This window comes from Saccopteryx bilineata, chromosome 1, assembly GCF_036850765.1.
Source record: "Saccopteryx bilineata isolate mSacBil1 chromosome 1, mSacBil1_pri_phased_curated, whole genome shotgun sequence".
NCBI lineage: Eukaryota > Metazoa > Chordata > Mammalia > Chiroptera > Emballonuridae > Saccopteryx > Saccopteryx bilineata.
This window is the reverse complement of record NC_089490.1, coordinates 311,364,011-311,378,528: the sequence shown is the minus strand read 5'-3', so window position 1 is coordinate 311,378,528 and position 14,518 is coordinate 311,364,011. Positions and strand designations below refer to the sequence as shown.

General features: G+C 42.5%; 1 protein-coding gene across 1 annotated transcript in view; it reads left to right on the top strand.

Moving 5' to 3' along the window:
* The window catches only part of DDX10 (DEAD-box helicase 10), a 338,420-nt gene that overhangs the window by 19,159 nt on the left and 304,743 nt on the right, over positions 1–14,518 (top strand). Inside the window, exons 2-5 of the mRNA XM_066247305.1 lie at positions 2,406–2,466; positions 3,234–3,364; positions 4,937–5,095; positions 6,367–6,487. Of these exons, the coding sequence (XP_066103402.1) occupies positions 2,406–2,466; positions 3,234–3,364; positions 4,937–5,095; positions 6,367–6,487 (472 nt within the window). The remainder of the gene's footprint in view (positions 1–2,405; positions 2,467–3,233; positions 3,365–4,936; positions 5,096–6,366; positions 6,488–14,518) is intronic.

Here is a 14,518-nt window from a genome sequence, read left to right as displayed (position 1 = left end):
TTATCTTGTGTGGTTTATAATATTCCTTGGAATATAATTGAGAGTTTTCTAGAATAGGGTCAGCAAATCTTTTCTGTAAAGGGCCAGTCAATACAGACATATCTGTTTTATTGTACCTCACTTGTTACTCTTCACAGGTGTTACAGTTTTACAAATCGAAGGCAAGACCCTCCACCAGCAAAAAGATTACTTTGCTTTATTTTGATACCTGCTTTCTTGCAGTGTTCTGGGACTGAACCTGCAGTATCTTTGAGATATGCCTGTATTAGGCGTTATGGGCCATACCCTCTGTCATAGCTGCATAGATAATTAAAGGAATGGTTGTGGCTGTGCTCCAGAAAAACTGTATTTACAAAAATAGGCACCAAATTGGGTTGGAGCTGTGGGCCATACTTTGTTGACCCCTGTTCTAGAACATTAGCAGAATAAAAATGTCCTATGGTTTTTGGTGACTTCTTTTTAAGATTGTGGTGTATAGCTTTACATTGTCAAGGCTGGTAGAATGTTGGAACAGTTTCATTCTTCCAGACTTTTTCTCTAGGAGGTTAACAGGCTTTAGAAAGATGTGCAGTGTTTTGTCTGAATTGCCTACTTTGCCTATGCTATGTCTTTGAGCAGCATTGAAGAGTGTGTTGCCTGTCTAGCTCCCTCTGTAAGCATTCCATTCTCTGTGAAAACATATATATATATATATATATATGTATTTTTTTTTTTTTTGTATTTTTCTGAAGCTGGAAACGGGGAGGCAGTCAGACAGACTCCTGCATGCGCCTGACCGGGATCCACCCGGCATGCCCACCAGGGGGCGATGCTCTGCCCCATCTTGGGGCGTCGCTCTGCCGCAATCAGAGCCATTCTAGCGCCTGAGGCAGAGGCCACAGAGCTATCCTCAGCACCCGGGCCAACTTTGCTCCAATGGAGCCTTGGCTGTGGGAGGGGAAGAGAGAGACAGAGAGGAAGGAGAGGGGGAGGGGTGGAGAAGCAGATGGGCACTTCTCCTGTGTGCCCTGGCCGGAAATTGAACCCGAGACTCCTGCACGCCAGGGCGACGCTCTACCACTGAGCAACCATAGCACATGTGCCAGGGTGGACTGCATGTAATTTCAGGTCCTGTTCGGAAGATGACCTTTCTAAGTGAGGTAATTTTCTCCTTCTAATATACATGTACACTGATTCCTCTGCTTTCTCTCCAATGTTATCTAGGATGACTTGTAGGAATTACGGTAATGTTTAAATATTTGTGTTGCCAGCATTGGAGGTCAGAGAGTAACATTATCTGGGCTACAGTAAAAATCTTGGAAAAGAAGATGTGTAGACTGTAAAATGAAATACAGGCTATCATCCCATTACTGCCTGGAGTGTAATTTAAATAAATGAACTTTCTGAATGCAACCTTTCGCTTTGTGAATAATGAATAATATGACAGCCTATTCCCAGATATAAAGAGTAGTTTTTGCTTTCAGCATCTGTAATAAAATAATTCTTCCAAGCAGCCAAAATGAAAGTCAGAAAATTTGATTGATGCTAATGAAGACATCAATAATGCACATTTAGATAGTGTAAAATTGAAGGACAATTGTTAGTTATTGTGGCTTTAGAGTGAAACAGAGATACTTCCCCTGGTTAGTAAATAACACCCTCCTTCAGGATACCCCCAAATGAACAGTTGCGAGGTCGAGTTACGCACAACACTGATTTATGGTTAAACTTTGAAAGGTCTGTGCTGACAAAATATATTTCTCCATCTAACTTAACTCTATTCTCCAAAGTGTGTAAATAGGCATTTTGCCTCTTATTTTGTCCCTTATTTCTTAAACTGATATTCGTAGAAGGATGGACTGAAAGTAAGTTTTCTAACTAAAATTTACAAGGTGATGACTTATTGTGTTAACATTTTAGTGGTGAAGGATGTTCAAGGTAGCAGTATACTTGTTGAGTGAATGAAGGTATTTTTACCATTTGAAATTGTCATATACTTACATTTTTGATACAGTTTCCTGAAGGTGTACTTCCTTTCAAAAAGAATAATGGAGCCTGACCTGTGGTGGCGCAGTGGATAAAGCGTCGACCTGGAGTGCTGAGGTTGTCGGTTCAAAACTCTGGGATTACCTGGTCAAGGCACATATGGGAGTTGATGCTTCCTGCTCCTCCCCTCTTCTCTCTCTCTCTCCCTCTCTCCTCTCTAAAATGAATAAATAAAGTCTTAAAAAAAAAAAAAAGGAATAATGGAAAAAAAAAAGGAATAATGGCTTTCAGTTGGAAGTGATGATTGAATTTAATCCTGTAGTACCAAGAGTGAGCTCACAGGCCAGTATAGTTAAAGAAAAACTGTTTTGTTGTAAAACAAATCAGTTATGTAGTATATTATTTTGTCTTATCTGACTTAGTCCCTTCTTTCTTTTCAGATAAATGTAAATGAAATTACAAGATTTTCAGATTTTCCCTTGTCTAAAAAAACATTGAAAGGTAGGTAAATGATAATCTTGGGACATGTTGAATTTCTTGATGCTTTTTATAAATAGCAGAAGGTTTAGAAAAAGTTTAACCTGAAAAATCTTATTTTGGCAAGTTATTTTGGTACCATGAAGATTTACAACAAGAAAAATATTAATTCATTCAAGTTTTGCCAATTTGTTATTCTTGTCCTTTCTGGAGTAAAGAATAGAGAAAAAACAAGATGCTAGGGCCTCACTATAATTAAAATGAAACTGAATTACGTTAAAATAAGGAAGAGAACAAACAAAAATGTGACACTTTTTGTATTGATTTTGTTAGTGCCACTGGAACAAAATACCACAGATTGGGGTGGCTTAAACAAAGAAACTTATTTTCTCTCAGTTCTGCAGGCTAGAAACCCAGAGATCAAGGTGCTGGCAGAGTTGGTGTCTTTGGAGGGTCATGATGGTTTATAGAAGTCCACTCCTTGGCTTTCAGATGGCCATCCTCTTGCTGCCTCTTCATGGGGTTGTCCCTATGTGCACTTGTATCCCTAGTGTCTTTTTGTCTGAATTTTCCTTCTTATATAAGGACACCAATCAGGTAGGATTAGGGCCCACCTTAACGGGCTAGTTTTGACTCGATAACCTCTTTAAAGGCCCTGCCTCCTAATACAGTCATATTCTAAAATAATGAGGAGTAAGGACCTAATCATATGAGGGAGAGGAGTACACATTCATCCCATAATTCTACAGGGAATTTCTAAAGTGTCATTCTTCTCCTCTTCACACTTGCAGGTTTGCAAGAAGCCCAGTACCGTTTAGTAACTGAGATACAGAAGCAGACCATCGGGTTGGCTTTGCAGGGTAAAGATGTTCTTGGAGCTGCCAAAACTGGATCTGGCAAGACTTTGGCTTTCCTTGTTCCAGTAAGTAGTTTATTCATATTGGAGAGACTCTGTATGTTGTGATTTTAAAATATTCTGTGCCTGGATAGAAAGAAATAATTATGTCAAGAGTTATTTCCTGTTGGATTTCCCTGATTAGAATGCAAGCTTTATCAGACAGGTATCTTCTTCCTCGCCCATGTCCTAACATAGCACCTTGTCCATGTGAGCAGTCAGTAACTTAGTGAATGGATTACTGTACTCTGAAGACCAGAACGTTCCTGAAGGATGTGGGATGTCCCAGGGTGGCAGGTCAGAATGGCTCTTCTCTGTGGTAAGTTTGGCAAGGGAGGCTGTGTCTGTGCTGCTTGTATACCTGCCAGTCACATTTATACTTGCCATTTGTTTAGGATAAAGCTGAAGTATGTTTACTTGAAGAATTGTCGCTCCTTGAGAATTTTCTGGACATTGATAACTGTCCATATAGCACTAAAACAGTAATGCCTCTTAGTAATTCACTTACATGTCAGTTATGCAGTTGGTTTTCATAATTTAGTTCCCACAAAAAAATTGGCTTAGGAGAAAATCACATTTAAGTTTTTGTTCCAGGCATTGCAAAACCATTTTTTTTTTAATCCTAATTTTTATAATAATGTCATTTCACCACTAGAAAATTGTCACTGTATAACTTAGTAGCTACACAGCTGAATGTTTATTTTAACATGATTTCTTTTTTTTTTTTTTGTATTTTTCTGAAGCTGGAAACGGGGAGAGACAGACAGACTCCCGCATGTGTCCAACCGGATCCACCCGGCATGCCCACCAGGGGCGACGCTCTGCCCACCAGGGGGCGATGCTCTGCCCCTCCAGGGCATCACTCTGTTGCGACCAGAGCCACTCTAGTGCCTGGGGCAGAGGCCAAGGAGCCATCCCCAGCGCCTGGGCCATCTTTGCTCCAGTGGAGCTTCGGCTGCGGGAGGGGAAGAGAGAGACAGAGAGGAAGGAGAGGGGGAGGGGTGGAGAAGCAAATGGGTGCTTCTCCTGTGTGCCCTGGCCGGGAATCGAACCCGGGACTTCTGCACGCCAGGCCGATGCTCTACCACTGAGCCAGCCAGCCAGGGCGATTTCTTTTTTTTTTTTAATTTTAATTTAATTTTTTAACAGAGACAGAGAGAGAGTCAGAGAGACAGATAGGGACAGACAGACAGGATTGGAGCTGAGAAGAATCAATCATTAGTTTTTCGTTGCGACACCTCAGTTCATAACATGATTTCTGTTCAGAGAATGGTGACACATAGTTTTCTGAAATCTACGGTAGTTTAATGTGTGTGGACTTCACATACCTTTCACTGATCGACAGAGCTATGTCTTGACACTAGTAGCAGCTCAGCTGCTGTAGGCTTTTCCCTTCTCTCTAGAACTTAGGGGAGGATGCTTCTGGTGAATAGAAGGAAAAAGACAAAGCAAACAATTTCTTCTTTCTGATTGGGTAAAACTTGTGATTGGTATGCCTTCTTGGAAGGTGCCTCTGATTTGGAGGGGCAAGGTCGCCTCAGGAGTCAAAAGGTGTCTTCTCTAGTCTTACTGAATATGAATTAGCTGTCTTTATTTCAGGTGCTTGAAGCCTTATATCGTTTGCAGTGGACCTCAACAGATGGGCTGGGAGTTCTGATTATATCACCTACAAGAGAGCTGGCCTATCAGACCTTTGAGGTTCTCCGAAAAGTAGGAAAGAATCATGACTTTTCTGCTGGTCTCATCATTGGTGGAAAGGTGTGTCCTTTTGTCCTTGTTCTTTCTGTTATTCTGTGATTTATGTTAGAACACTGTGGCAGTTGACTTGGAAGAGTTGAAGACAGACTGGCCCCCTAGATAGGAGGTGGTAGCATCCTGGTGTGGTCACTGTTATTTAGAGTTTGGTTTTCAATTTCATAAGTCCAGAAAGTCCATTTAGTCAGATCAAGTTTTGTGATTAATTTACTTTAACCTGTAAATCTATTTGTTAATCCACATAGGGAAAGTACCGTTTCAGTATGTAAACTAGTTTCTTTTAATAAAGTATCTAAGAAGTTGAATAATTCAGAACATTATTGAGTCAGCAGCAGAAGGAAGGAAGGTAAGGAAGGTATAGTTTTGAGCAGTGTTTACTTTAGGTGAGGTAAAGCCAGCTGTTCAGCTCCTGCTCTACCTACTAGTATACCTGGGATGCTTGTTTCTGCTAGAGTCTCCACTAGACTGTAAGGATAAATACTTGAAAATTTAAATTTATTTGCCAACATATATAAAAAGAAAAAATAGCATCATAAACCCTCATGTACATACTCATGTATCTGTCACCCAGTTTTAACCAGAACATTTTGTGGTTCTCATTTCAAGAAGAGAATGTCACAGGTGTCGTCAAACTTTTAATAAAAACAGTCCATTTTTGCAGTGCTAGTCAACCTGGTCCCTATCGCCCACTAGTGGGTGTTTCAGCTTTCATGGTGGGCGTAGCAGAGCAACCAAATGGCGCCACGATTGGCCCACCATGAAAGCTGGAACGCCCACTAGTGGGCGGTAGGGACCAGGTTGACCAGCACGGCAAAAGTGGGCAGTTTTTATAAAAAGTTTGACAGCGTCTGGTCTAGAATACAGAGAGGTGAGCTGTGTTTTTGTTTTTTGCTTTTTTTTGTTTTTGGTCCAAGAGGTATAGTGAGTGGTGTCAGAGAGCTTGTTCAGTGCCGATGGGTCCTGGCAATAATTACAGTTTTTAAGCTGATTCTGGCAGTCTTGAGAAGAAATCAAGACTGGGAGCATTCATGTAATATTTTTCATGGCCTCAAAATCCTGCATATGATTAAGAATCAAGAGGAATTGTGAGCTCTTTAGGCCTTCACTAAGGACCTTTATTTGGCCCAGAAATTTTGATATGCTGCAGAAATAGAAGTTACATTATTTCTATAGTATATGTATTGCTGTGATGAAATGCCACATGTAGAGGGCTTTTCTATAGTTTTGCTGCTCAGTGTTGTGTCTGTGTAATCAAAAGAAACAACTGTTTTCAGGATCTGAAACATGAAGCTGAGAGGATCAATAACATAAATATACTGGTTTGCACACCGGGTCGGCTTCTTCAGCACATGGATGAAACAATATGTTTTCATGCTACTAATCTCCAAATGTTAGGTAAGTCTAATGAGTTTCTAATGAAAAATCTCAAACTTAGGAGAGTGATCATAATTTTTTTAAAAATTTTTTTATTTAATTTTTTTATTTTTCTGAAGCTGGAAACGGGAGAGACAGCTAGACAGACTCCCACATGCGCCCGACCGGGATCCACCGGGCACGCCCACCAGGGGGCGACGCTCTGCCCACCAGGGGGCGATGCTCTGCTCCTCCGGGGCGTCGCTCTGTTGCGACCAGAGCCACTCTAGCGCCTGGGGCAGAGGCCAAGGAGCCATCCCCAGTGCCCGGGTCATCTTTGCTCCAATGGAGCCTCAGCTGCGGGAGGGGAAAAGAGAGACAGGAAGGAGAGGGGGAGGGGTGGAGAAGCAAATGGGTGCTTCTCCTGTGTGCCCTGGCCGGGAATCGAATCCAGGACTTCTGCACGCCAGGCCAACGCTCTACCACTGTGCCAACCGGCCAGGGCGATCATAAGTTTTAATGATAGAAATGTTTTACTCAATAAATATTTGGATTTCAGACAACTTGAGAAATAACTTAAAAGTTTTTTGGCATATAGGTTTTAAACCCAGAGAATAAACCTCATTAAAAAAAAAAAATTACAGGCCCTGGCCGGTTGGCTCAGCGGTAGAGCGTCGGCCTAGCATGCGGAGGACCCGGGTTCGATTCCCGGCCAGGGCACACAGGAGAAGCGCCCATTTGCTTCTCCACCCCTCCGCCGCGCCTTCCTCTCTGTCTCTCTCTTCCCCTCCCGCAGCCAAGGCTCCATTGGAGCAAAGATGGCCCGGGCGCTGGGGATGGCTCCTTTGCCTCTGCCCCAGGCGCTGGAGTGGCTCTGGTCGCAACATGGCGACGCCCAGGATGGGCAGAGCATCGCCCCCTGGAGGGCAGAGCGTCGCCCCCTGGTGGGCGTGCCGGGTGGATCCCGGTCGGGCGCATGCGGGAGTCTGTCTGACTGTCTCTCCCTGTTTCCAGCTTCAGAAAATGCAAAAAAAAAAAAAAAAAAGATTAAAAAAAAAAATTACAATTAGTTGGAAGAATGTAAGTATTTGTGTATGAAATTAGATACTTCAATATATGATACTGCTAAGATTTGTTTTCTTATCTTTCAAGTTATATTCACCGCTGATAATACCTACTGTGTATTCTTTAAATCAGCTTTGGTTTTGAAATAATTCTAGATTTATAGAACAGTTGCAGTGATACTACAGAATCCCTCCATACTCTTCCCCCAGTTTCCCCTAGTACAGGATTTGGGAACCTATGGCTCGCGAGCCAGATGTGGCTCTTTTGATGGCTGCATCTGGCTCTCAAATCTTTAATAAAAAAAATAATAACGTTAAAAATATAAAACAATCTAATGTATTACAATCCATTCATTTCCTACCACTCATGTTCATGGTTGAGGGTGGCTGGAGCCAATCACAGCTGTCCTCTGGGCCAACACCAAATTTTTACTGGATTATGTGTAACGTACACGGGTCATTGTGAGGTCAGGAAGTAAACTTCCCTCCTTTTAATCAAGTAGTCAGCTAGATAATTGCAGACACCCTTTTGACGAAGAAGATGGCTAAAAGAAAAAAAGATGAGGAGTATCATACTTTTCAGCAGAAATGGACAGAGGAATTTGCCTTTGTGGAGAGAGCAGGTTCTGCAGTGTGTCTAATATGCAATGATAAAATTGCATCAATTAAACGGTCCAATGTAAAGCGGCACTTCGACACACATCATATTACATTTGCATCGAAATATCTAGTGGGGGTTAGCAGGAAGAAAGCATGTCAAGAGCTACTGTGCAGAGTGCAACCTAGTCAGCAGCAACTCTATGTTTGGACCCAACAAGGTGACTGGAATTCGGCTAGCTTTGCTGGTGCTTTAGCAATTGTGAGAAATGGAAAGCCATTCACAGATGGGGAGTATGCCAAAACATTCATGCTTGATGTTGCCAATGAACTTTTTGACGACTTTTCGGATAAAGACAAGATAATCAAATGAATAAAAGACATGCCTCTGTTGGCAAGAACTGTACCATCATGATGGCAAATCAAATTGAGGCAACACAAGTGAAGGACATAAACGCAGCACCATTCTTTTCTCTCTCTTTGGATGAGTCAACAGACGTAAGCCATTTATCCCAGTTCAGCGTGATTGCAAGGTATGCTGTCGGTGACACACTATGTGAGGAAAGTCTTGCTGTTTTGCCTATGAAAGAGACAACAAGAAGGGAGGATTTATTCAAGTCTTTCACTCAATTCACTCAAGAAAAAAAATCTACCGATGGATAAACTTACTTCGGTGTGTACTGATGGTGCTCCGTGCATGGTGGCAAAAAACAGAAGATTCGTAGCGCTTCTTCGTGAACATGAAAAGAGACCCATCCTAAGTTTTCACTGCATCCTACATCAGGAGGCGCTTTATGCTCAGATGTGTGGTGAGCAGCTTGGTGAGGTGATGTCGCTGGTCATTTGGGTGGTCAACTTTATTATTGCCTGAGCTTTAAATGATCGCCAGTTTTAAACGCTGCTGGATGAAGTTGAGAATAATTATCCTGGTCTGCTTCTGCACAGCAGTGTGTGTTGGTTGTCAAGAGGGAAGGTGCTCAGCCATTTTGCAGCCTGTCTGAGCAAAATCCGTCAAGCATCCCGAGTTAGCTAACACTGAGTGGCTCCTGAAGTTCTATCTCGTGGACATGACTGAACATCTGAACCAGCTCAATGTGAAAATGCAAGGCGTTGGAAATACAGTCTTATCCATTCAACAAGCAGTGTTTGCATTTGAAAACAAGCTGGAACTCTTCATTGCCCGCATTGAAACAGGTCGTTTACTACACTTTGAAAAACTGGGAGAGTTTAAAGATGCATACACAGCAAGTAATCCTGCTCAACATCTTGATCTCCAGCAGCTAGCGGGCTTCACATCTAGCCTCCTGCAGTCATTCAAAGCGCGCTTTGGAGAATTTTGTGAGCGCACTTGTCTTTTTAAGTTCATCACCCGTCCACACGAGAGTGTGCACGACAGCGCCGACCTGAGTTACATCCCTGGTGTCTCCGTCAGAGATTTTGAGCTACAAGTTGCTGACCTGAAGGCCTCAGACATGTGGGTGAATAAGTTCAAGTCACTGAATGAAGATTTGGAAAGACTTGCATGACAGCAAGCAGAGTTGGCGAGCAAACACAAGTGGGGAGAAATGAAAAAACTTCAACCCGCAGATCAGCTGATTGTCAAAACTTGGAACGTGCTTCCCATCACATACCACACACTGCAGCGTGTGAGTATTGCTGTACTAACAATGTTTGGCTCTACGTATGCATGTGAGCAGTCTTTCTCACATCTAAAGGACGATAAGACCAACCTATGATCACGTTTAGCAATGGATGTCTCAACGCCTGCATGAAGCTTAACCTCACCACGTATCAACCAGACTACAAAGCCATCAGCAAAACCATGCAGCACCGGAAGTCGCATTAATGGTAAGAAGTACTTTATTCATCATTGGTTAGCAACAGCATAACAACGTTATTAAAAAGAATTCAGAGACTTATTGTACTTTAAAAGTGTTGGTGTTACATAAAACGCACACATTTACTTGTATTTAGTGTTAAACATATTGTATGGCTCTCACGGAATTACATTTTGCAAATATGTGGCCTTCATGGCTCTCTCAGCCAAAAAGGTTCCCAACATCTTATGAAACTGAGATATGTACATTATATAAATTCCAGACTTTATTTGGATTTATCAAGTTTTCCGCTAGGGTTTGTTTGTTTGTTTCTCTTTTTAATCTTACTATTTTTTTATTTAGAAAATTAAATTTAATGTGGTGACATTGCTCAATAAGAGTACATAGGTTTCAGGTAAACATTTCTATAGCATTTAAACTGTTGATTGTGTTGTATGCCCATTACTCAAAGTCAAATTATTTTCTGTCACTGTATATTTGTCCATTTTTACTCTCCTCCCTCTATCCCCTCCTTCTGGTAACCACTTCACTTTTATTTATGTCTATGAGTCTCATTTTTGTATCCCACCTGTGTGAAATCATGTAGTTCTTTGCTTTTTTGGATTTACTTATTTCACTTAGTATAATGTTCTCAGAGTCCACCCATATTTTCACAAATGACAATATATCGTCATTTCTCATAGCTGAGTAGAATATATGTACCACATTTTCTTTATCCAATCCTCTATTGAGAGACACTTGGGTTGGGCCATATCTTGGCAACTATGAATAACGCTGTGATGAACATGGGGGTGCATGTGTCTTTGCATGCCGATGCTTTTGAGTTTTTTGGGTAGATATCTAGTAGAGGGATTGCTGGGTCATATGGTAGTTTCATTTCTTAATTTTTTGAGTAATCACCATACTTTTTTTTTTTCTTTCATTTTTCCGAAGCTGGAAACAGGGAGAGACAGTCAGACAGACTCCCGCATGCGCCCGACCGGGATCCACCCGGCATGCCCACCAGGGGGCAACGCTCTGCCCACCAGGGGGCGATGCTCTGCCCATCCTGGGCGTCGCCATGTTGCGACCAGAGCCACTCTAGCGCCTGGGGCAGAGGCCAAGGAGCCATCCCCAGCGCCCGGGCCATCTTTGCTCCAATGGAGCCTAGGCTGCGGGAGGGGAAGAGAGAGACAGAGAGGAAGGAGAGGGGGAGGGGTGGAGAAGCAAATGGGCGCTTCTCCTATGTGCCCTGGCTGGGAATCGAACCTGGGACTCCTGCACGCCAGGCCGATGCTCTACCACTGAGCCAACCGGCCAGGGCCTACTATTTCTGATCTTTATCCTCTCCCCTTTATGTTATTATTGTCACAAATTATCCTTGTTTATGTTGTAATCTTGTTGGTGCTTTTACTTGTAGTTTTATTTTTTTCTTTGTCTCTGATAGAAAACCCATTTATTTCCTGCAGTGGAATTTTTCTGGTGATAAATTTCCTTAGCTTATCTATGTCTGAAATTTTTTATTTCTTCTTTATGTTTGAAGAATGACCTTGATGGATATATATAATATTCTTCTCTGGTAATTCCTCTCTTTTAGTACTTTGAATGTTTGGGTCCACTCTCTTCTGGCTTTTAGAGTTTCTGCTGAGAAGTCTGATAACGTGATAGGCCTTCCTTTATATACGGTCTACCGGAAAGTTCTGTCCGTTTTTGGAATAAAACAAAATATAAAAATTTCTTAGCGTCAATAAACTTTATTAAATAATATAATTGCCATAATTATTAATGATTTCTTGCCAGCGTGAGGGCAATTTGTATATCCCATTTTTGAAAAATGTTTTATCTTTTGATGTGAAAAATTGAACCAGTGCTTGTTTGATATCTTCTTCATTTTTGAATTTTTTGCCCTTCAAAAAATTTTGTAAGGACAAAAACAAGTGATAGTCCGAGGGTGCTAAGTCTGGGGAATATGGTGGATGTGACAGAATTTCCCAGCCTAGTTCTGCAATTTTTTGACGAGTCCCCAAAGTAGCATGTGGCCTGGCATTATCTTGATGCAGTATGATGTTCTTTCTGTTGAACATTGCCAGCCTCTTGGACTGCTGTCTTTAAATTATCCAGTTGCTGACAATACTTCTCCAAATTGAGCTTTTCGTTCGGTTTTAAAAGCTCATAATGTATTGGTCCTCGAATGGCTCACCATATACACAACATTCTCTTATTCAGAGTCAAATTTGGTTTAGAAGTGGAAGGGCTAGGTTTTCCGGGTTCACAATATGCCCTTTTCCTTACGATATTTTTGTCGGTAATCCACTTTTCATCCCCAGCTATCCGGTTCAAGAAGGGCTCGATTTTGTTCCAAGCAAGCAGAGATGTGCGTATGACAACTGGATCATCCAAATTCTTCTGACTTAATTCATGTGGCACTCATCTTGAATATTTCCACACCAATCCTATCTTCCGAATATGGTCCGAAATGGTTTGCTGAGCTGAATTAAGCCTTTCTGCGATCTCCGATGTTGTCAGAAAAGGATCTTGCTCCAACATGGTCTTAACAACATCGTCATGGATCAAAGATAGCCACCCACCCAGAACATGGCTTATCAGAAAGGTCGAAATCACCTGTTTCGAATTTTTTGAACCATCTTCTGCATGTCCTATCAGAAACTGTACCTTCACCAAACACTTTCAATAAATTTCTACGTGCTTCTGTAGCATTTCTTCCTTGTTGAAATTCGTAAAATACAGTGGCGTAAATGAGCTTTATCAGTAGCCATGGGTACACTATCGCTTCACACCTAAGACTAACGTGAATCAACTTTGTTTTAGTTAATTTGCTACGTCAGGATGTATATATTAAGTGATAAAAATAGAAAGGCACACATGTGCCAAATAAACATGCTTACGTGTCGAAACTTGTTGTGATAGAAATGGACAGAACTTTCCAGTAGACCTGATATATTATATTCTTCCTGGCTGCCTTGCTTTGTCTCTTATTTTTGACAGTTTTATTACCGTGTGCCCTGGAGAAGGTCTGTTTGATTTGAGGTAACAACATTCTGTTTCTACTGGGATTTGAGGATCTAACTCTTTCTATAGGCTTGGGAAGTTCTCATCAATTATTTGTTTGAAAAAGCTCTCCATTCTGTTCTCCCTCTCTCTCTTCCTCTGATATATCCATTATTGTTATTTAAAAAAATTTTTTTTTAAGAAGCAGGGAGGCAGCGGAGGACCCGGGTTCGATTCCCGGCCAGGGCACACAGGAGAAGCGCCCATTTGCTTCTCCACCCCTCCGCGGCGCCTTCCTCTCTGTCTCTCTCTTCCCCTCCCGCAGCCAAGGCTCCATTGGAGCAAAGATGGCCCGGGCGCTGGGGATGGCTCTGTGGCCTCTGCCTCAGGCGCTAGAGTGGCTCTAGTTGCAACATGGCGACGCCCAGGATGGGCAGAGCATCGCCCCCTGGTGGGCAGAGCATCGCCCCTGGTGGGCATGCCGGGTGGATCCCGGTTGGGTGCATACGGGAGTCTGTCTGACTGTCTCTCCCTGTTTCCAGCTTTAGAAAAATGAAAAAAAAAAAAAAAAAAAAAAGAAGCAGGGAGGCAGAGAGACAGACTCCCACATGCACCTCAGCCAGGATCTACCTGGCAAGCCCCCCATGTGGTGATGCTCTGTCCATCTGGGGCCATTGCTCCATTGCTTGGCAACTGAGCTATTTTAGTGCCTGAGGCGAGGCCATGGAGCCAACTTCAGTGCCCGGGGCCAACTTGCTCCAACTGAGCCATGGCTGTGGGCAGGGGACAGAAAGAGAGAGAGAGAGAGAAGGGTGGAGAAGCAGATGGTCTCTTCTCCTTTGTTTCCTGACTGGGAATTGAACCTGGGACATATGCATGCCAGGCTGACACACTAGCACTGAGCCAGTCGGCCAGGGCCCCCCATTATTCTTATATTGTTCTTTCTGATGGAGCCAGACAATTCTTGTAGAGCTCAGTCATTTTTTTAAATTCGTGATCTTTCTCTTCTCTCTCTAGCATCTCTAGTTGCCTTTGATGTCACTAATTCTCTCCTCTATCTGGCCTGTTCTATTAGGTTATCTTGCTAGCTCATTTTTCAGTTCATGTATTGAGTTCTTCATCTCTGTTTTTAAACTTTTAATCTCCTTAATGAAGTAGTCATTAAGTTGATTTCTGAGCTCATTATGCTGCCTATCAGTGTTTTCTCTCATCTCATTGAGTATTTTCAGAACTTCAATCTTGAATTCTCTTATTTAACTCCAAGGTTTCCATGTGATTGAGATTGCTTTCTAGAGATTATTCAGTTTCTTTCTGAACTACATCTGTTTCTTGTGGCCATGGTATTAATTTCTTCTGCCTTAATGGCATTTTTTTTTTTCATTTTTCTGAAGCTGGAAACAGGGAGAGACAGTCAGACAGACTCCCGTATGCGCCCGACCGGGATCCACCCGGCACGCCCACCAGGGGCGATGCTCTGCCCACCAGGGGGCGTTGCTCTGCCCCTCCGGGGCGTCGCCATGTTGCGACCAGAGCCACTCTCGCGCCTGAGGCAGAGGCCACAGAGCCATCCCCAGCGCCCAGGCCAT